The 20,993-nt window shown below is 44.0% G+C and overlaps 4 protein-coding genes across 5 annotated transcripts; 2 read left to right on the forward strand and 2 right to left on the reverse strand.

The window, feature by feature from the left end:
- Nucleotides 1-14: 14 nt before the first annotated feature.
- LOC147055252 (calcium-independent phospholipase A2-gamma-like) lies at nt 15-9,579 on the reverse strand. The gene is made up of 10 exons (XM_085915230.1): nt 9,377-9,579; nt 7,931-9,147; nt 7,289-7,438; nt 7,029-7,180; nt 6,622-6,716; nt 6,129-6,300; nt 6,006-6,063; nt 5,698-5,892; nt 1,562-1,760; nt 15-1,507 (listed from the first exon to the last, which is right to left on the reverse strand). The coding sequence occupies exons 2-10, from the start codon at nt 9,077-9,079 to the stop codon at nt 1,239-1,241; spliced, it is 2,439 nt and encodes an 812-aa protein (XP_085771356.1). The 5' UTR covers nt 9,080-9,147; nt 9,377-9,579; the 3' UTR covers nt 15-1,238.
- A 187-nt stretch (nt 9,580-9,766) lies between these two features.
- Nucleotides 9,767-11,875, forward strand: dnajb9a (DnaJ heat shock protein family (Hsp40) member B9a). Of its 2 annotated transcripts, none has more exons than XM_085915236.1 (3): nt 9,767-10,141; nt 10,214-10,442; nt 10,741-11,875. In XM_085915236.1, exons 2-3 carry the CDS (start codon nt 10,226-10,228, stop codon nt 11,151-11,153), a joined length of 630 nt encoding a protein of 209 aa, XP_085771362.1. In that variant the 5' UTR covers nt 9,767-10,141; nt 10,214-10,225; the 3' UTR covers nt 11,154-11,875. The 2 variants fall into 2 exon arrangements, with proteins under 2 accessions (XP_085771362.1, XP_085771361.1); XM_085915235.1 differs by having other exon boundaries at nt 9,768-10,141; nt 10,207-10,442; nt 10,741-11,874.
- A 530-nt stretch (nt 11,876-12,405) lies between these two features.
- Nucleotides 12,406-18,304, forward strand: dnm1l (dynamin 1-like). Its single transcript, XM_085915231.1, has 18 exons — nt 12,406-12,615; nt 13,513-13,657; nt 14,371-14,417; nt 14,490-14,561; nt 14,696-14,782; nt 14,853-15,015; nt 15,081-15,201; nt 15,282-15,413; nt 15,531-15,737; nt 15,846-15,966; nt 16,044-16,199; nt 16,356-16,445; nt 16,522-16,614; nt 16,690-16,743; nt 16,854-17,033; nt 17,118-17,227; nt 17,294-17,453; nt 17,938-18,304. Exons 1-18 carry the CDS (start codon nt 12,514-12,516, stop codon nt 17,992-17,994), a joined length of 2,097 nt encoding a protein of 698 aa, XP_085771357.1. The 5' UTR covers nt 12,406-12,513; the 3' UTR covers nt 17,995-18,304.
- Nucleotides 18,305-18,421: 117 nt separating this feature from the next.
- Nucleotides 18,422-19,949, reverse strand: tnnt2d (troponin T2d, cardiac). The gene is made up of 8 exons (XM_085915237.1): nt 19,896-19,949; nt 19,698-19,814; nt 19,412-19,489; nt 19,226-19,336; nt 19,052-19,158; nt 18,886-18,976; nt 18,732-18,769; nt 18,422-18,655 (listed from the first exon to the last, which is right to left on the reverse strand). The coding sequence occupies exons 1-8, from the start codon at nt 19,947-19,949 to the stop codon at nt 18,610-18,612; spliced, it is 642 nt and encodes a 213-aa protein (XP_085771363.1). The 3' UTR covers nt 18,422-18,609.
- Nucleotides 19,950-20,993: the final 1,044 nt, after the last annotated feature.

The following is a 20,993-nucleotide window of genomic DNA, read 5'->3' on the forward strand; positions in this document are numbered from 1 at the left end:
ATAAGAAATCAAAACCATAAATCTTTTATTTAAAAAAAAAAAAAAAACATCCCTTGATCGTGATTAACAGGGCTGGTTTGGACAGATTAAAAAATCCGCTTCGCTACATGTTTCTTCTTATTTGAATTAGGGTGAACCACAACATGCATCATAATTAAGCACAAATCAAGACATGCACTTTGGGAATACTGTGAAGATTATGTTTTATCAGCCCAAATGTCACTAAGCATCCAGCAGAGAGCATCGTTTAACAAGCCCGAGAAGATGCTGTGCAACTCACAGTGGCTTTTCCCAATCACGTTAAGGAGGCATAATGAGCTTTAATTACATTTATGACGACTCTGGAATGGTCTTTACAAAGGTAGTGGAAAAATCCCCATATACTCATCTCATCAATTGTCCTCGGGGATTCACTGATGCATTAAATATACAGTACCTGCCTGAGCCAAGACATTCAAAATGGAGAAGTGACAGTCAAGTGCACCGAGCAAAAAAAATTAAAAATCAACAGCAGCAAAGCCAAAAGAGTTGACTGGCTAAAATAAATAAGTAAAAGTAATGTCTGTGAGGTCCACTGTCGTTATTTAGATAGAACTCCTGACGTAGACGTTGAAATATTTTCTGCTGCTAGACATTAAAATGTGAAACGTAACATACATTTACAGCTGCATTTTTAAAATTACAGTAATATCACTCCCATTAATTGCTTAAATTAATAGTTTGAATTTCTTTATATTTCCATTTTCTTTTCTTTTTTTCTTTTTCTTAGTGTTACAGCTAGAAGTGGCATACATTGATAAGCGGGTTAAATTTGACCCCAATTTTCCTCTTCTGATCAAAATCAGAAAAGGCCAAGATTATCCTAAGCTATTTATCGGGTGTGTTAAAAGTGATTTTTTTCCCCCCCCCCAACAAACACTTAGAATCACATAGGGACCACATATTTTACATTTCTTCTATGGCTGCCTTTTCTTCTTAGTAATTTAATACAGTTCAAATGCTCTGCGGCACCACAATGCCTCTTACAGGTCAGTCTTGGTACTACAACGGACGGACTTGACAGAGAAGATAAACGAAATCATTACGATTTCAAAGTGTTGATGATTAAAAACACATGCGAGGATGCTGCACTATGAAATGTGACGTTAGTCTCAAACGTTCTAAACTAAATACGAGGCGCCCGAAAACAAATCCCGCACTGGTGAGGTAAAATGTGTTTTGTTTTTGTTCCGCTGTGGCTAAAACTTAAAGGAGTTGAAGGACAAAGTGTCCACCCGGTTCCTGAGCCGTTCGGCCAACTTCTGCACCGAGCCCTTTTCTCTGGTGAGGATGCGAGCCGCCTTCCGCAGCTTCTCCTCGTTCCTCTCCAGGTAGCGGAAGGCTTCGGCTTCCAGCAGGTCCAGCTTCTCCTGACGGTTGTCGTCGATGGAGATGTCTTCGCTCACGTACGGGTTGAAGCGGAAGTACGTGTCGGCGGGAAGGAAGCCGTCCAGCATGGCGTGGACCTCTGGAGATCCGAGGTGTCACGATAAGGTGTGAGAAGAACCGGCGAGTGGCTTACCTTCCGTGTCGGTGGCGCTGCTGATGACGTTGTTGATTTTCGTTTTGAGGCTGGTGTAAGTGCCGCTGTTACTCTTGCCCATGGTTTCCAAGCGACCCGTGCCGACCGAAACCACGCACTCCAAAGGCGTGTCGGGCCACAGACACTTACACTCGTGGATGGCCAGCGCTGTGGGGTTATTGATGAGCAAACCTCCGTCCTGACAAAAAAATAAAAAATAAAATTCAGTGAGCCTTGGGAACATTTCATGGTAGCGGATGACATTTTTTTAGGCCCATCTAAGTAAATGAAAAGATCAATGCGGCTCCCGAGCTGTTTGCGAAACGACAAAGCACACAATGAAGTTTTTTTTTTGTTTTTTTCCCCCCTCTTCGTTTTTCTTTTCACCACCGTGCTTCACAAGCCCGTTTTGAAATCGAACAACCGCCCAGGAGTGCTTTTGCTTTGAATCCACAGTCTACCTAAGGCTATGGGGAGGGAGGGGGGGGGGGACAGGAGAGATGACGGGGATTGATGAATAGGCATGAGGCTGCGGGGTTGGCAGTGGGATCAAACACAGAAGGGCCAGTCCTCATTAAAGAGGCCAGGCTGGGGGTGGGACCCGCAGCCCACCTCCCCCTCCCCGAGTGTCTCAGGAGGGACATCGCATGGGGTGCATGTTTTAGCAGACTCTGGTGTTTAATCGCTCACGTTATTGCTGTTCAATCCCAAAAAAAAATTCTTCTCACTTATCATTCATTCAAAAGCCTCAATGGCGCCAGTTTGTGCCGGCGGCTCAGTTTCACCCGCACATCGGCCAAGGACAATTAGAACTAAAGAGGCGGATTCCTCCTGCGAGCGCCGAGTCGAACGCTCCATTTCAAGGCACCTGCTCGAGTTGGGTTTAATTAAGAAAGTTGTGAAAAGTTTTCAACTTTCTCTTGCGGACTGATGGTTATTTTTCAGTCTATGTGACTTCTTTTTCTTTCTCCTTCAGCTGTCACTAGCAATCAACACACATCTCACTCGGAAGTAGCGAGCAGGCTGAGGTTGGCGGTTGTGAGCTACGATTTCACGTTTTTTCTGAAAGACGAGCTAAATTCCCGACCGCTAAATGGCAAGCGGCTTAATGATTTCCCGCCGATGTCGACGGTTGATCCTCCGGAGGATTAGCGCTCTGCCGTGCTCGCCTCATGAACCAGATCATCGTAAAGCAAATTTTCAACTAATTAGGCCTTCTTCACCTAAGGGAACTCGGTTCAACGTCTAGCGATTGACAATGAAGGTCTTCAAAGTAATTGCTTTGATAGTGAAAAAAGACTCGTAAGGAGAATATCGGTCGGCTTGAATAAACAAAAGTGAAATTGGTAGCGCTGTTTGAAGAGACTCATCTTGCGAGCTTATCTACACTCCGCCACTCCAAGTCGGCCCCCGCAGGGGGAAGGTCGCCCATCGCAATAGAAAAAAGGCCCGGGATCAGTAAAAGTCATTTCACGGCCGACTGTACGTCAAACGCCATTAGCTACGAGAGCGAACGTTATTTTCTTCCTTAAGGCGCCACATTTCGCCGCATCTCAGCTTCATGAAGCTAAGCATCGGTGGTCGGTGAGAGACCCGAGCCGAAGGAGAACGAGACGTTCTGCTTTGATTCCAAATCCGAGCCGTGGTATAGTTTCTGACCGATTAATAAACGATTTGATCTCGATACGTGGGATTCGATTCAAGGACTGATTCATTTCATAGCAGTATATAAAATATGTACTTTGGGGGGGTTTGGGCAGGTCCAAGGTCTTAACATAGTTTTCCAAACAAGCTATATATTCCCAGAAATACCCCGCTAAGGGATCGATAAACAAAAAGTATATGAGAAATGAGACGAGCCCCTTTACACGCATCCCGGCGTGGTTTTCAAATCACAGCTGTAGTCATTACAAATTGCCTTTGGCCATGTTGTCAAAGCTGAACTGGGCCAGCGATTTCAAAGCCGAACCGACGCACCCTCACGAGAATGCCTTGGCGGGTCCTGAATACGATTATGCCCGATGGTTATTCGATTCTTAAAAGGAAATGACACTGGAAGCAGAAAATGACTTTCATTATTAAAATCCCTTAGTGCCAAATAGAGGGAAAGTCAATCATTGAGCTACATAAACTGCCAAGACAGCATCCCAAATTGCATAAAGGCCACCCCCTGTTAGCGGAAAGGATGAGCGTGACAATATTGTCAGTGTTGGAAGTGCTACAGAAGAGTGGCAGTCGGTCCGGGGTCAAAGGTCGTCATGGCAAATTATACCATTACGCCAAACAGTTCTCCTCCTTTTCCTTTTGGGATCTCACAGGGGCAAAAGGTCAGAGCAAGGTTCAATTGAGCCTCCCCGCCAAACTGACAAAAGAGGCAAGACTCATCTGTGTCGATGGGGACCGAAGCCTCGGGCGGGGAAAAGCGTTTTGAGATTTACTGTCGTCCGTTGTCTTTTCCCACACTAAGCCACGACCACACATACTCGGCGACCGGTATTGTCGCAATGAATCCCGATCCGCCGTGATTCGATTGACTCCCGACTCGATTCCCCGGAGATGTTGTGTACATATTAGTTGACTTCACACCACTAAACATGGCTTTGATTTCCACCGTCTGCTTAGGTCATCTCCTGGGTAATTTCACTCTAATTTCCCCGCCGCGAGCAAAAAGGAAACGAGGCTGAAGGCGCATATTAATGCGAATGAACGTGAGGTGTGACTCGATTCTGGAACATATTACAACAATTACGAATGTGATGACCGAGGCGCATAATTCCAATCCTAATGGAGTAATCCAGATCTACTTTTGTTTTCTCTTTGGAAACATCTCTTGGTTTTCGTGCCAGTGACTCGTGATGTGATTCACTCCAACTCTCAAGACTTCCCGCAGAGCGCGGCTCTCTCGGCTCGCCGATGACGGTGGTCCAACAATCCCATTCGAGCCATTAATAAGGATGGCAGTGGTGGGCGCAAAAGAAACACACCCATTCCCACTCCCCCCCCCCCCCCCCCCGTCGCCATGGCAACGGGGCCCCTTCCTCGTCATTCCGTAAAGGCCCTCGGAGTCATTGTCAAACGTTTGGAGTCATTGTGTCATTTAGTACCCGAAGGCTTTCATGTGGAAATACAGTGGCTATGACTATTTAGTTATGAATTCTCTATTTTCAAATCTTAAGAAGAAATGGATTTTCAAATATGACCCGCCAGATCACATCAGCGATCAATCAGACATGGCTGGAAAAATACCAGCAGGCTCTTTGGACACACGGCAAAACAAAAGAGGGATTGTCCGGCTCTTGAATGAAGTGGACAATTCTGCTGGCGTGGGTGGAAAACTGTGAGATGACTCTCTTGTCAGATGGGAATCCTGACATCAGATGGACGGCATGCCGTGTTCACATTTCACTGGCACACATTCTTGCTAGTGTGACTCAGATGTCACCAAAATTTGGCTTGATGTCCTTTTGAGCTTGTCAGATTAATTAGGTGACCAATCGGATTTCCTTCTTGATTCATTTCTTAAGTCATCGCTTGACTAAGTTCACTTCAGTTTGCCTTGGTATGGTTCAGAGCGTTTGATGCGGGAAGCTTAGCAAATTCATACCACCCGCAACACGGCGGGGGAGGGGGGGGGGCATTTTCCTCGACATAGGTGTGTTGTCATCAACCATTCTCTTTCATTCTCGTTCCCACATTCACCGCCACAAACCCGTGGCGGCTTTCCAATTAAAATCTGCTCACACACACACACTTTGTGTGTGTGCAGAACATCTGTGCGAGGAGATGTTGACATATGTGACGCCATCCAAAAAAAAAAAAAAAGGGAAACATCAAATTGAATCCATAAACACACAAAAAATTTTTTTTTTTTTCCTTCCGGCATTATTGCACTTTACTAAGGTGTCTTTACTCATGCTGTTTTAAGTTTACTGACTAAGCGCTTACTCAGGGAAAGGTGTAGAGTGGCGTTGGTTATTGATCACTTAAATGGGGATGTTACGGCTAATGCGTAGATGCTTAAGGCAGATGGATTTAAGAGCATCTATGTCGGCAAAAGGAAAACAAACAAATGAAGTTCCTCCCGCCAAAGACGTTTGCATCTGTCAGTCTCAGATTGTGTGTCCCTTCCAACTGACCTGATGGAGATCGCTGCCCAAAGTGAACTCTTGGAAATAGCCGGGGGCCGCTGAGGAGGCGCGGAGGGCCTGCCAGAGCTGGTGCTGACAGCCCCCCATGTAGTGGGAGCGCACGCCCGGCAGCAGGTTGTAGTTCCTGAACACGTACGCCTTGAGAGGAGTGCCTCGATTCACAATGGCGCTCACCGCTGCCACCTATTGGAGGGAGGGAGAGTTGCAAATAAAATGGAGATTAAATTTGATGCATTTTACTCTGTGTCACATGCCACAATGCTATTTTTAGCATATCACGCAGGAGAGGAACTCACTTTGGGACATTCCGGGTTTCGAGAAGTCTCCACTAGAAGGTGTGAGCCCATTTTTTCTCTGTCAGGGGGGAAAGAGGAGTTCATTTTCCACTGACTGCCATCAACATTGACACCAGCACTTACTTGAGCAAGGTCTCCCAAGCTTGGCTGTCATAGAAAGCGTGATTCCAACCCATCTTCACCGTGCCCACAATCACGTTCTGCTTGAAAACTTCTGAGCCCAATTTGCGGTAGAGCTCGTCGCACTCCCTTGGTGAAAGTTGGAAAACACCCAGCATGAAGCCCAGGATTGCACCTAAGATGAGAAAGGAGATCAGAACAATTATTTTTCCTTCTGAAGATCTATGGAAGCATCATCGTGGCAGAATAGTAGCGAGGGGCCGTGATTAAAAATTGTGTTTGATCAAAAAGAGAACAGCTGTGGGCCAGATGGATATTTGGAGCTAGTGCAAACTTGTGTTGGTCCTTAAAGGCTAATCTGGAAGATAAATAGTGCTACAAGATGGTGCAAAAAAAAAAAAACACACAAATTGAGGATTAAGTTGTCCACAGCGCCCTCATGTGGACATTTACATACTCATCATCTGTGCAATAATAATTCATGTCCACAACTCACCTGTGCTGACACCGCAAATAAAATCAAAGAGTTTATAAATAGGCTTGCCAGTCAAGGCCTCCAACTTCTGCAAAGTCTGAAGGGCAAGAAGTCCCCTGTGAAGAAAACAAAACCAAAAAAAAGCTATTTCATGATTAACGTGATCCAAAAACAGGGAGCGTGACATTGCATATGCTCAACTGAAAAGATAACATGTATGGGAGCGAGTGGAGCAAACTCATAGCCTCCACTCTAATAGTCTCAAATAATTATGAGCAAATTTATTAAAAAAAAATTGCCGCACCTATTTTACCCTTTTTGGGAAAGAAAAATACCATGTAGTTCCACTAGGTAGCAGTATATAACATCAGGAACTACAACCAAGAAGAAACATAAAATGGGTCAAACAAAAAAAATAATAATAATACCTTAAGCCTCCTCCATCTATGGACAGAATGCGTATGCCGCGACCTTTGACTGGTTTATGGTAGCCCACCAAAGCAAGAGCTTCTCTGACGGCTTCCCTCAGTGTAGGATCAGTGGCCTGTTGCAGACGCAGCAGGCAGGGGATTACCTTCTCCTGATGAACACACACATTTCACGTGCTGACTCATCACACAATTTGAAAGCACGGAATGGACACCGAGATCGATGTTTTTGCTGGTCCGATTCAAATGTGTTGGTGTACCTTGACGGCAACCCCGCACGTCTCTGGAAATTCCAGCAGGTGGTAGCTGAGGTCCTCAACCCTGCTGATGTAGACCCGAACGTCGGTGGCCCTATGGAGCGCCTGGACCAGAGCTCGGGTACGATTGTCCACGCTCACCCGGGCGATGATCTGGAAGAGAAAAAAAGAAATAGATTTCTGGGAATCACAATATTAGGTACACAGTGTTATGTTACTAGGTCTAACGTTTGATGTCTCATACCAACACTTCTTGGAGGAGAGCCCACTTTCGATAAACACAACCTGTTTTTAATATCGCCACACCGTAACGGCCTGGGCATGTAAAGAAACGTACAGGCCAGTCTAAAAATAAATAAACTCCTGGAATTCACACCACTAAAGTGTTTGGACATGCGGAGCAGCTGGACAATGCTCAGTTGACGTCATATGACAAGTGACAAGTTAGGGTTGGAAAATCACGTGATTATTTTTCAAAAAATCAAAAGGGTGTTTTCAATGAAATACGATAAACATAATAAATCTGCTGAATTGACACTTTAATGGATTTGTTTGGAGAGATGTATGTTTCGAGCTAAACAAAACGCTTACTGTGTATTTGTATCAAAAAGAATATTTGCTGAACCAATTTGAACTCAAACATACCTTTTCCCTTTGGACCAGAAGTTTCTTGGCCTTCTCCTCCACTGTTTTCTGCTCCGTACTGACGGCCTTCTCCATCTGTTTGACCGGCGCAACCTCCGACTTTGTTATTTCATCCGTGACATTTTTTGCCTCCCTGGATCTGAACTTGGGAACCAACGGGGTGATGTAGCTGCCTACAAAAGCTTGCACAGTGGGAGCGGAATAGGACAGGTAGTGACCGAAACCTTTCTTAGGGGAGGCGGGTGTCGCAGGAAGATTCTGGTCTGGTTGATTGCACACGGGGTCACTTTTTTGTAGAGTCTGAGAAGGGGTTTTAGATGATGCCTCGACATGGTTCTCCTCAACCTTTTTCTGTGTGCTGCTGCCAAAGTAGGAATTGATGTGGTGGGCTAGGTAGTTGTATGTTTCATCCAGGTTTACTGAAAATTTACTGGGGTGAAAAAGCGCAAGTGGTTGTTTGGAAGGTAGACTCTCGCTCTCTTGAAGCTCCTCCGGCTTGACGGTGGCGGCGACACGCTTCCGTTTTTTCTCCTTTACTTCCAGCTCTGTCACAACAGCAGCAGCAGTGCTAGCTTGCGAGGTGTTAAGAGGTTGCGAAGGGGAGGGAGTCACGGCACCCGTGTCCGGTTTCGGAACAGATGTCGAACCGGGTGACGTACTCACTGGATGCTTGGGAGCAGATGAAGAAACCGGGGCGATCTCCACAACTTTCGATTCAGGAGTTGACCTCACATTTTGGCCACCCTTTTTTGTTTTGAGCCGGGCAATCTTGGAAAGGAGGTCGGTTTGCGTCACAGCTTTGGAAACGGCGTCCAACGTGTTCTTTACTCGGGACATGTGCTGGCTGAGACCCGCGGACCAACGCGATGCCGAAGTGTTCAAACGCAGGTTGCTGGTGTGGAGCCCGAGCTTCTGTCTCACGACCTGGTTCGCCCTCCAGAGGCGTGCTTTCTGAGCCCAAAGTCGTGAGTGAAGGACATACTTCTGGCTGAGGGGGCTCGCCTTCCTGCAAGAAGGATCCTGGATATGAAGTGAACAGTGCGAGGTACCTGGGAAGGGAAAGGATGAGGATGCTGGTTTGCAAGGGCGCCATAGGTCAAAAGTTCTATTTAATTTAAGCCAGGGACTGAGACACCATGTATGACTCATCCTTTTATGGGCGAAGAGTTCAGTCCATCCAAAGGAACTCTAACGCTACACTCCTCCTTTCCATGAACCTGGCGATGATCAATACAACAATGGAAGGAAATGAAGACCATGACAACGTAACACTTAACTTCCTTAAATATGATTACAAAGCTCACTACAGACTATATAATGCGGTGATAACTTAAAGAATGACGGAAATAAACCGATAACATGAAAAAGTGATGAAATTGACATTGCCGCTAGCTAACAGGCTAGCAAACACACAGCCCAAACACAACACGGTGCCGCAAAACATACCACAGCTTTTAAATCGTCGTTTCAAGGTGAGCCTCGACCTTTAACATCCTCTTTCTTCTTCAGCCGCGACCTAACTACAAGCGAGTAAATGACGACATGTTGGCAATGGATCCGAGCTGACGCCTGATTTCCACATCAACGCAACATCGCCCGAAAAGAAAAACAACGAACACGTGGGAGGGAAAACGCATGCCATTGGTTGGTAAGTGCTTGACCCACTAAAATCGGGAAAGTTGATTGGCTGGTTTTCTTTCCGTGAAACTAAGAGGAGGCCAGTGTATTTACAGTTTTAAGCACATTAAGCGTATTTTCAGCACGGGCAGGCATTTTCTTTTCTTTTCAGATTCAACAAAGGTACTGGAAAAATGTATAGCTAAAGATGACTGGCTGTATTGAGGACTTATTCTCAATCTGTCATTTAAAAACAAAGTATAATTCAGCTCCTGTAACTGACTCATAAAAACAAGAAAGACACGGTGAAATTGTGGAAATAATGTGCCTAAATTCTAGAATTCAAACCTTTTTTCTTCTAGCTAGTAGGGTATTTCCAACTTTTACCACAGGAGGGAAGTCACGCAGAAACTGGTTGCCATGCTTGCGGACAAGCACCGAAGAAGAAGTGCTATGACGTAACTAGCTTCCATCACTTACGCTTGAAACTCTCGATGTCACGTTAATCGTCAAATACACTTTTTGCGTCATGAATACCGCGGGTTAAATATTTAATAGAGTATAGGCTCGGCTTGCACTTAGACCTCATAAAAGGTGAGTAGGAGACGTGTATAAAACGAATGGAGCCATCATTTTGATTGCCTTTGACTTGTGTTTAGTGTGCAGGACATCTGAGCCATGGCCAATGCTCAGTCTGCTCTGAAGATGGCCGTGTGCCTCCTCGTGATAGCAGAGCTACTCCTTGCCAAGAAGGACTACTACGAAATACTGGGAGTGCCAAAAGACGCTACTGAGCGGCAGATAAAGAAAGCTTTTCACAGGCTCGCTATGAGGTATCACCCTGATAAAAACAACAGCCCCGACGCTGAAGTGAGATTCAGGGAAATTGCAGAAGGTACAGTTGATTTGTTTTATTCTCTCACTAGCCATCAATTTTCATTTTATAACATCTATGGATGAAATTGAATCTTCAATGGTCTTGACATGGATATGATTTGTGAATTTGAAAGAAAGGTGCACAGATTAATGGCATTTGTAGTCATTTGAATGTAGAACGTTGATTTGAGATACAGACATCATCGTGAACCAAACTGTAGATCATTTCCTAACGTTTACACAAACAAAATCGAAGTCAATTATAATTGACAGTTTCTGTCTCTTCGATTGTGTCCCCCCCACACACACACACACAGCTTATGAGACGCTATCGGACGTGACCAGAAGAAGAGAATATGACCGGTTTGGTTCCTCTTATTTCACGACGGGTCCACAACAGACGCAAAACACCCAGCAACCGTTCAGTTTCAAGGTGGACGACATCTTCAAGGACTTTGACACGTACAACCACAACAGCCGGCATGCCCGTCACAGGCAACACTTTGATGAACATTCCTCGAGAGAACCCCACGGCCGACACAAGAGACACTTTCAAGGAGCCGGCGTCTTTGGCGACCTGTTTGACGACATTGAGAAGATATTCGCTTTCCACAGGCGCGCCACGCCGACTGAAAGTGTTTTCCGCGCTGCCTCCAAACAGCATTGTAGAACAGTGACGCAGCGCAGAGGGAATATGGTGACCACGTACACAGATTGCACTGCGTCCTAGGATGCAAAAGCCATCTTTCTTGTAGACAGTAACGACGAATAAGAAAGACTTAGTTGAATGTATTTTGTTTTGAGAGGTGGAAAGTTATCACATTTTCTGGTAAATCTCGATGCGAATTTAAAGAGGGAGTTTGCTGTGTTACTGCTAGCAAGATATGAATGTAATCTTTTTTTTTTTTTTATTCACAATTATTTACAAATAACAAAGAGGTGATAAACGTAGCTGTCAAACAGAAATTGTTCTAATTTTATGTCTAATTTCATGGATATTCCACCATATCTTAAGCAAAGCTCCCAAAGTCCAGGATAATAGCTCAACAGTCGAGGTTAATTGCCATGGAAAGTTTCTATCATTACAATTCAGAACATTGAAAGCTGCTGGCCTAAATGTGAGTTTTTTCCGAAATGTACTTGGAAAAAAAAGGGGGTTAAGCAGTAAAAAACTATCAAGCTGTATATATATATTTTTTTGTCAATATACTGTAGAAAACATCACCATACATTTGTTGTAGTTTTAACTCACAGAACAGTGTAGTAGGATAGAGAAGATGCTTTTCGTAATATGTTACTTCATTCCTAGCTAGAGATAACATTGTCGGTTATGTGCAATATTTGTTTGCTTATTTGATGTTGTAAAAGATCCAATCCAAACACACCTTTTCCTTAGCGTTTTGGAGTTGTGTTATGAAAAATTAAAAGTTAAGCTTAAGTATTTCCTGTTATTTGTTTTTATCTTATTGAACCCTTCACAGAATTGCTGTTATTTTACTTGTAAAAACGTTAAGTTTTTCTTTTCGCCAACACCCACTAAAACTCAACAATTTTGAGTTTTGATCGAAAATGGTTGTGAGACGAGTTTTTTTGTAATCAGTTCAATACAAGGTAAAGAAAACTTATTTAGTTTATAAGAATTCTATTCAAACATTTGTGGTAAGTAAACACACAGTACTGTAAATCTAAAACACGTTAACTTGTATTTCAAATAGATATTGGCTTTCACGTAAACTAAGCCCGCGTACAAGTTTTGACCAAAAAAAAAAAAATCTCAATTATTGTTGGGCAAATATTTTGGTGGCACCCTTAGTTACGGTTGCGAAGGAGATCTTGTTATGGTCGCGACGTTATATGACGTCATTACAAGAAATGTAGTTCAGTAATCGTTTCTGCGCTCGAATCACATAGCAAGGTTTTTTTTCTAAACTACATCTCCCACAATGCAGCGGCGCAATGCGCAGTAGTTTGCGCCGCAAAGTAAAAGAGATGTCAATTGCTAGCTTAGCCAGCCGCGGGACATTGAATGACTTTGTGAAGAACCCAGAAGTCTCCTGTTGTTCGACAGGTCCGCATCGGTTTCGGAGCTCATGGAGGCCCTTATACCTGTCATCAACAAGCTGCAGGATGTTTTTAACACGGTGGGCGCCGACATCATGCAGCTGCCGCAAATAGTTGTGGTTGGTACTCAGGTAAGAGTTTGTTTTGGAAGCTAGCGTGTTTGTTAGCATTATACCCAAAACTCTAGGTTTGAGTTTGTGGCTTTTATTTTTATCTGTAACTTATCAATTGTATGTGTGTTGGCTAGCCTTAAAACAATCAGAAGTATGATTTCTTATACTTTTGAGGTGATCTATTCGTATCCAACTACCTTCATATTATCCCCTGTTGATAATTTAATCTGTTATGGTTTTGTTTATCGGAATAAATAATACGACAATTGTTGGAACGTGTAGTATATTGTTTCCTACTCAGCTCATGTTAATGAAAAATATGCCCCAGCAATATTCTACAGCCCATGTGTGGTCACTTCATGTATAAACACTTTATAGTCCCAAGTTTTATATAGCAGCTACTTTAAATTTACCCAAGTAATACTAATCGACATGTATTCCTGCAATTATACTGCCTATCACACATAATATCGTCCAATTTCACTATTCGCCAAAATAAACGCCTTTCTTTTTCTAAAAAAGCCCTCAACACATTACTGTAGCGCTTAATTGGTTTAAAGTGGCGGGTTTTGCCAAATGTGTTGACTTTCTCTGACCCTCTAATAGGATGAGGCAGTCTCAGCTCTTTTGGCAGACATCAACGGGTGTTAAGAGTGCAACAAACCGATCTAGGGGATGTTTTATTTTGCTGCTATATCCTTGCTAGTGAGCTCCAAAGACCAAAAGTGTTGTATGCCAAGTTTTAATGAGTACAAATTGTGGATGTCATGTCTAGCCACTTACTGCTGACATCTAATCCAAAAAAAACGTTACCACGTGAATACAAATGCCTCAGTGCATTTATCATGACTTCAAATATAAGCAAAACTGCCCTCTAACATTTTCCATGTTTGTGGTTTTTTTTTCCCCCTTTAGAGCAGTGGCAAGAGTTCTGTTTTAGAGAGCCTTGTCGGCAGGGATGTACTACCGCGCGGCACTGGCATCGTGACTCGTCGGCCGCTCATCTTCCAGCTCGTCCACATCGATTCCGAAGACCGCCGGAAGACCAATGAAGAGAATGGTACTATCGGCTTAGTCAGTTTTTTTTTTTTTTTTTTAGTTATTGTGTCTTATCCCTGACTGGGTGTCCTGAATAATTGCAATATCAAAACACGCAAGGTTCCACTGTATTATAGAAAGTTAAAGCGCTAAATTATATTTTATCCAAAGCTTTGTCAAAGTGGTTATAACCCATCTGTTGTCTCTTTCTTAAACTACAGAATTCAAGAAAAATGGGCGCTTTTACAGAGGTCTTCCTTTTTATTATTTTTTTGCTTAATCGTGTTTGTATACAGTATAGCGTATCCTCCCAATTTCCGCCCCTTCAATGATTAACTGCCCACCCGTGTGGCTTCATTCAGTTCAGATTGATTGGGAAAAAAAAAATCTATCATTCACTGAACATCCCCGAATACCCCAAAACAGCTGCAATGTCCTGAACTGCTAGCTTCACCTGAGATGACTAACAGGGTTTCGCCTTTTACGTCCTTTGCAGCTTCGATTGGCTTGCTCCTTCCCCAAACGCGCCTTGCTTCTTTGTGCTAGAAAGGTGTTGCTGTTTTTTTTCCCCCCCCAGCTAAGAAAACATTTGGTTTCCATTCTCAGTTTTCTTCCCTCAGCTGTTTACTTGGAAGAGTTTTTACATTCCATTCTAGCCACCAGAAAATTCCTCTTAGTTAGACACTATCTGGTGGTGGCATCATGAACTGATTCCTTCAATTTTAATCTTTGCAGGCATCGATGGCGAGGAGTGGGGAAAATTCTTGCACACTAAAAACAAGGTAAAATGGAAGACAATAATGCCAAATGAGCCCACTCAAGTCCCGACCACCTATTATTATTATTTTTTTTAGATCTACACAAATTTTGAGGAGATACGTCAAGAAATCGAAGCAGAAACGGAAAGAATATCAGGCATAAACAAGGTATGGACATTGACATGCTGTGTACAACCAGAAAATACATTTCTCGTGTGATTTCCACTTTGTATAGTAGCCTGTAGCTGCCTGTCTTCAAACAAGAAATATCAATGCAGCCTTCATGTTTTGTCATCTCGCAGGGGATCAGTGACGAACCCATTCACCTCAAAGTCTTCTCGCCCAATGTTGTCAATCTCACATTGGTCGACCTGCCCGGCATTACCAAGGTAGGATCAATTTAATTCACCCAAGCATTCAATTATTATTAGTTTTTTATTCATTTTTTGTCATCTGCAGGTGCCGGTGGGAGACCAGCCCAAAGACATTGAAATTCAGATCCGTGAACTGATCGTGAAGTACATCTCCAACCCCAACTCCATCATCCTGGCTGTGACGGCCGCCAACACAGACATGGCGACGTCCGAGGCCCTCAAAGTGGCTCGCGAAGTTGATCCTGATGGTAAACGCTTTGCTTTTTTTACTTGCTTCAAAAACATCACCAAGGTGTGTCCTAATTATTCCCAGGCAGGAGGACGCTAGCGGTGGTCACCAAGTTGGATCTGATGGACGCTGGAACAGACGCCATGGATATCCTGATGGGCCGAGTCATTCCGGTCAAACTCGGCATTATCGGAGTCGTCAACAGGTGACGGTCCTTCCGTCTATTTGCACGTCAGTCGTGTGGTGTGATAACTGGAATTTTCTCGTCGTTGTTGTTGTTGCCAGGAGCCAGCTGGATATCAATCAGAAGAAGTCAGTGGCAGATGCTATTCGTGATGAGTACGCTTTTCTACAAAAGAAGTACCCCTCCCTTGCAAACAGAAGCGGAACCAAATATCTGGCCAGGACACTGAACAGGTAAGAGTGGAAGTTCCCGTTTGAAGAGGCCAGTAGATAAACCTGCTCTTGAAACGAGAACCAAAAATAAAATCTTTTTTTAGTCACGTTTGACTCAGTTTGTCAATTTGGGCGCAGATTGCTCATGCACCACATCCGAGATTGTCTCCCGGAGCTGAAAACCAGGATCAACGTGCTGGCGGCGCAGTACCAGTCGCTGCTGAACAGTTACGGCGAGCCCGTGGAGGACCAGAGCGCCACCTTGCTGCAGCTCATCACCAAGTTTGCCGCCGAGTACTGCCACACCATCGAGGGCACCGCCAAATACATTGAGACGGCTGAACTGTGAGTCATCCGCTCATCCCATGCTTCAAACCTCTTCGGGTATCCTGTCACTATTCGATCTGTACCTGTTTGACGCTTTCTGAAAATGTATTTGACCAAACCTTCCAGCTGTGGCGGGGCGAGAATCTGTTATATATTCCACGAGACATTCGGTCGCACGCTGGAGTCTGTCGATCCCCTGGGTGGTCTGACGACCATCGACGTGCTCACGGCGATCCGTAATGCAACGGTGAGTCTTTGCGACATCTGATCACGATACATAATTAGCAACTATCTGAACGGCCGGACAATTTTTTTTTTTTTCAGGGGCCCAGGCCTGCTTTGTTTGTTCCCGAGGTTTCCTTCGAGTTGCTGGTCAAGAGACAAGTGAAGCGTCTAGAGGAGCCTAGTCTACGCTGCGTGGAGCTGGTTCACGAGGAGATGCAGAGAATCATCCAACATTGCAGCAACTACAGCACACAGGTGACGGACCACAGGACACAGCTGCAGTTAGAGGAGTGTGCATCTTAAAATATGACATGAACAATCCAACTTATGAAATGTGGTTGGGAATTGGTTTTTCAAAAAATGCATTTTCTTTGTGTTGAAATGAATTCCAATGGTGAATCGCATATGCAGGAGCTACTGCGATTTCCAAAGCTTCATGACGCCATCGTGGAAGTGGTCACTTCCCTGTTGAGAAAGAGACTACCGGTCACCAATGACATGGTAGGACAACATCTCGCATTACTACGTGCGTTTAAATGATTTCCGTTTCATCACCATAAGTATTTTTTGCCTCGAGGTTCACAATCTGGTTGCGATCGAGCTGGCGTATATCAACACCAAGCATCCCGACTTTGCCGACGCCTGCGGCCTCATGAATCATAACATTGAGGTGCGGAGCGTCTTTCTCTTTCTTCTGTCTTTCACCGCAAAAGATTTGTAAGATGCTTCCTTCTTCTTTTCGCAGGAGCAAAGACGCCTCCGAACGAGGGATCTACCGTCCGCTGTTCCCAGAGACAAGGTACTGTTTTTATTTACAAATCACAATCTACAACTCATTAGAAAACACTTACCCCATTTCCATCGATATCCTATAAAGCGAGTGATGCCAATCTCTTTTCCGGCCAACAGGCAGCAGCGGGTGGCGCTCAGGGTGCATCTTCTGGGGATCAGATAGATAGCGGCGGGACGGGGAACTGGAGAGGGATGCTTAAAAGAGGGGAGGACGGCGTGGCTGGTGACAGGACAATGCACCAGAATGCCCTCCCCGCCAGCCCGCAGAAGGGCCATGCTGTTAATTTGCTCGATGTGGTAAGGATGACTTTATTAAAAGGGTAGCGGCAGAAATAAAAACGCCGTCAAGTCATCCATTTTTTTTTCCCCCATTCTCTTCAGCCCGTACCAGTGTCCAGAAAGTTGTCCGCTCGGGAACAGAGAGACTGCGAGGTCATCGAGAGGCTCATCAAGTCTTATTTTCTCATCGTGCGGAAAAACATCCAGGACAGGTACAGTCACAGCGATCCAGCATCAGAATCTTCTTCTTCATCGTTCATCTCTGCCGTCCTTCTCAGCGTTCCCAAAGCGGTGATGCACTTCTTAGTCAACCACGTGAAAGACTGCCTGCAGAGCGAGCTGGTGGGTCAGTTGTATAAGTCGGTACTGTTGGACGACCTGCTGACGGAATCGGAGGACATGGCGCAGCGACGCAACGAGGCGGCGGACATGCTCAAGGTAACCCACCCCAACCTATAAAATACACACTAAGTGGCGCTTAGTCATAATTATGAAATAAAAACTAGCTACTTTATTAGGTGCACCAGTGAAATACATGATTCTTTCAACTATGGGTGTAAAACCTAAGGCCCAAGGGCCAGATTTGGCCCACCGTACCATTTTTTTTTTTTTTTTGTGGCCCACAAAAGCAAATCATGTCAACTTTCAGGATCCTTGCCAAAATCTGGACCAAAATTTCAAATTGTTGTGTGTAGTAAAACGTAACATTGATTTTTTTTTTTTAAAACAATAATTGAACAAACTATTTCAAAACTAGTAACCCATGGATTTGTTGTGTGTATGAAACAACAAGACGCGTAAACATTTATTTGGCGTCACCATCACAACGGCCCCCTGAGGGAAGCCGTAAGCACAAAAGTGGCCCGCGAGAAAAATGAGTTTGACCCTGCCTGACCCGAGACGATGTCATTGGTGTACGCAGGCCCTGCAGAAAGCCAGCCAGGTGATTGCAGAGATCAGAGAAACGCACTTATGGTGAGAGAAGCCGCTGTCCTTCAGGCTCCTCCCCTTTCCCAATTCACTCCCCCACACGCCACACGGAACCCCCCCACCACCACCACCACCACCACCCGGTACAGTTCTCTAAATGCGACACAGTGTATGAGAAATGCTAGTTTTGAATGTACAGTCTGGATAACGAGGAATCACTCTCCCATTCGACTCGTTGACTAGGAGTAATCTATTTTTCTTATAAACCAAACTATCGACAGGGATGATGTTATTGTCCATTATTTTGTGTCGAATATTATTAAAGATAGACACGACCCAAAATAAATAAAAAAAAAACAGCTGTTGTCCTCGTCGTATATTGCATACTAACTTCCATCATGCTTTTGGAACACCCCCCCCTCCCCTTGCCCAGAAAAACGGACAGCTTTCAAATTCCTTTGTATTTTATTGTTTTGTCCTACAGGACACACACACACACACGAGAGTATCGCACCAAAGATCATCAAATCGGTCACGTTTGTGTAAGCACATTCCAGTAAGACATGTTGTGTGGCACCCATGTATTGTGTTGGCACACAAACAAAATCCCCTCTGTGATTGGAGCTACGCCGGTGCGCTGTTTTGGCGAGGACGGACGCCCTCTCTACCTCAGCCGCGCTCCCATCTTGCCCTTGCCACGTCCCTTGGCGCTAAAAAACAAACATAACCGCATGAAATCGGGTAAATTAAAGTCGTTCTTCACTGTAGCGTTTCGTGCAACTTTACCTTTGGTGATCCTGCACTCGGACAAGGAGCAGGTTGATCTGCAAGTAGCACAAAAGGAAAATATATCGTTCCTTTTTCAAGTGCTTCTAATCCTACTCCTTGTTTTTGTCCTCGCAATGCTAATGAGTGCCGCAGTAGGGAACGATGGACTCACGTCACTCTTCTGCCTTTTGAACTTGTCGTTGAGGTCGTACTTCTCCGTCTCCAGTTGCATCAGCCACTGCCACAGCTCGTTGGCCTTCTCCCTGCCGCGCGCGCACGCCATAGTTCAGCTCGTATCGTATTCGGTATTATTTTGATCAGCCCCTCGTTTGTCGTACTTCAGTTTGTCGTCACTCAAGTGGTCGATGTTGAGTTGCTTCCTACGATCGGCCAGAATCTTCTTCTTCTTCTCTCTCTCAGTCTGCTTTTTGCCTTTTCTTTCACTCTATTTTGGGGAGAGAAAAAAAACTATAAGGACATGCAAAATTCAGCAAATCTCGAAGCTAGGCCACCTTCTGTCCGGCGCCGTATTGCTGGCTCATGCTGGAGAGGGCCTTCTTCTTCTTGGCGTCATCGTCGTGCTTCTTGCGGTGCTCCTCCTGCTCTCTTCGCTCCTTCTCTTCCTGGATGGAGCACACAAACGCTTAGGTCAACGCTCGGGGTCATCGCTCGTGTATTCTTAACGAGTGGCAACTCACGGCCTGCCTGGCCTGCCTCTCTTTCTCCATCTCGGCCCGGATCCTTTGCTGCTCCGCCCTCTCGGCGCGACGCTTTTCCTTTAAACAAAATTTGATTTGATTCCAAAAGACATAAACGATTCATTCGGAAACTTCACCGCTAAAAATTTTTCCTGTGCGGCCCCTTGTTGCTAAGCAGACTTCATGGGGCACAATTAGAACTGCCCCAAGGTGACACGATTTCACGGGTCAGAGCTATCTTAGCACGATTTATTCCGATTACTTTTACATTGACTTCCTGACTCACAATTCTGTTGACGAGTGCGACAAGCTCCTCTTCCTCCTTCTTCCGCTGAATGAAGTGAGCCTCGATGAGCGACTGCAGCTCGGACAGATCTTTCTCTTGTCGCTTCCTGTGGATGTCCTGCGCTTACAAGTAGTGCAGACTATTTTACAACATGCTTTTTAAATTTTTTTGAAGTATTTCGTGGGATCAACATCTCACATCAAAATCCACTTTCTCTCCATCCGGGATCTTTGGGGCGGGTATATTTGTCATGAATCTGTGGAATGGAGCAAAAAGAGGTGATAATTAGCAGAAGAAGCATGAAATGAGTTAAGAGAAATAAACTTACTTTGGTTTTGGCTTTGAGTCATCTTAAAAAAAAAAGAGAGAGAGAAAAACATTGACTTTAATGCAGGATTTATGATTTCGTCTTTGGATTCCAGTAAGGTGTTTCAATCGCTACATAAAAGAGGCATTCGTATCTGTCCCATTAATTTTGGGACAATATAATATTTTCTAATATTTAATCATAAGTTCATACAGAAATATAAAAGTAGGGGAATGCTCTTACCTTCTTCCTCCCTTCAAAGGAAACATAGAAAAACAAATGAAAGAAGTCATCATCTATTGACCACATACTAGCTGTTTAAAAAATGTATTAATAATAGCGACATACTGAGTTTCCCCGAACACGACCTCTTCTGAGTCAGACATGGTGTCCTTGAGGCACGCTCTTCAAAATAAATCTGTTTTTTTTTTATTTTTTATTTTAAACAGACAAATATTTCTGATCAATAAACAGCATAGTGACATATTCACACCGTTCCATTTTTAGAGTATGACCAGTGCAGCATCACCCTGCCCCTGGGGAGATGCAGATGAATAAATATTAATCATGTCTATTGATAGAAATTGTTTTTATTGCTCCTCGTTTTTATTCCAAATTGCCCATCTTGACCTTGGTTGGCCTTGTTTCTGATCAACACCACCAAAAAGCATTTTGTTTATCAAATCCGACAAAATACTGTTGCTTTATGTTTCTGCTAAAAAATGTAAACTAAAAAAGGATGCAGAAAATGTGTTTGTTCCTAATAAAAATATAAACAAATACATTTATGTTATCAATCATTTGTAATCTCTTTAATTTATTTCAAATACTGTAATATTGTTTAGTTAAATAAAAATACATTTATATTTTCAACAAAATTCACATTTTTAGTACATGTAACATTATTTACAATGAATACCAAAAACTTTCATTCAAATAGTGGTACAAATATAAATATTAATGGATTCATTATGAAAACTTTATATATT

Source organism: Syngnathus leptorhynchus, chromosome 6 (genome assembly GCF_054491065.1).
Source record: "Syngnathus leptorhynchus isolate UIUO chromosome 6, UIUO_Slep, whole genome shotgun sequence".
Lineage (NCBI taxonomy): Eukaryota > Metazoa > Chordata > Actinopteri > Syngnathiformes > Syngnathidae > Syngnathus > Syngnathus leptorhynchus.

What these genes read in the sequence shown, in the direction of transcription:
- dnajb9a (XM_085915236.1), top strand. Translation starts at nt 10,226, where the DNA reads ATGGCCAATGCTCAGTCTGCTCTGAAGATGGCCGTGTGCCTCCTCGTG. An exon ending in ATTCAGGGAAATTGCAGAAG is followed by an intron (nt 10,443 to 10,740) that starts GTACAGTTGATT and finishes ACACACACACAG; the next exon opens with CTTATGAGACGCTATCGGAC.
- dnm1l (XM_085915231.1), top strand. Translation starts at nt 12,514, where the DNA reads ATGGAGGCCCTTATACCTGTCATCAACAAGCTGCAGGATGTTTTTAAC. An exon ending in GAATATCAGGCATAAACAAG is followed by an intron (nt 14,562 to 14,695) that starts GTATGGACATTG and finishes GTCATCTCGCAG; the next exon opens with GGGATCAGTGACGAACCCAT. An exon ending in TACCGGTCACCAATGACATG is followed by an intron (nt 16,446 to 16,521) that starts GTAGGACAACAT and finishes TTTTGCCTCGAG; the next exon opens with GTTCACAATCTGGTTGCGAT.
- LOC147055252 (XM_085915230.1), bottom strand. Translation starts at nt 9,079, where the DNA reads ATGAGTCATACATGGTGTCTCAGTCCCTGGCTTAAATTAAATAGAACT. An exon ending in CGTGCGGGGTTGCCGTCAAG is followed by an intron (nt 7,181 to 7,288) that starts GTACACCAACAC and finishes TGTGTTCATCAG; the next exon opens with GAGAAGGTAATCCCCTGCCT. An exon ending in TATTTGCGGTGTCAGCACAG is followed by an intron (nt 6,301 to 6,621) that starts GTGAGTTGTGGA and finishes TTCTCATCTTAG; the next exon opens with GTGCAATCCTGGGCTTCATG.
- tnnt2d (XM_085915237.1), bottom strand. Translation starts at nt 19,949, where the DNA reads ATGACAAATATACCCGCCCCAAAGATCCCGGATGGAGAGAAAGTGGAT. An exon ending in TCGCACTCGTCAACAGAATT is followed by an intron (nt 19,490 to 19,697) that starts GTGAGTCAGGAA and finishes TTTTGTTTAAAG; the next exon opens with GAAAAGCGTCGCGCCGAGAG. An exon ending in CGAGTGCAGGATCACCAAAG is followed by an intron (nt 18,656 to 18,731) that starts GTAAAGTTGCAC and finishes TTTGTTTTTTAG; the next exon opens with CGCCAAGGGACGTGGCAAGG.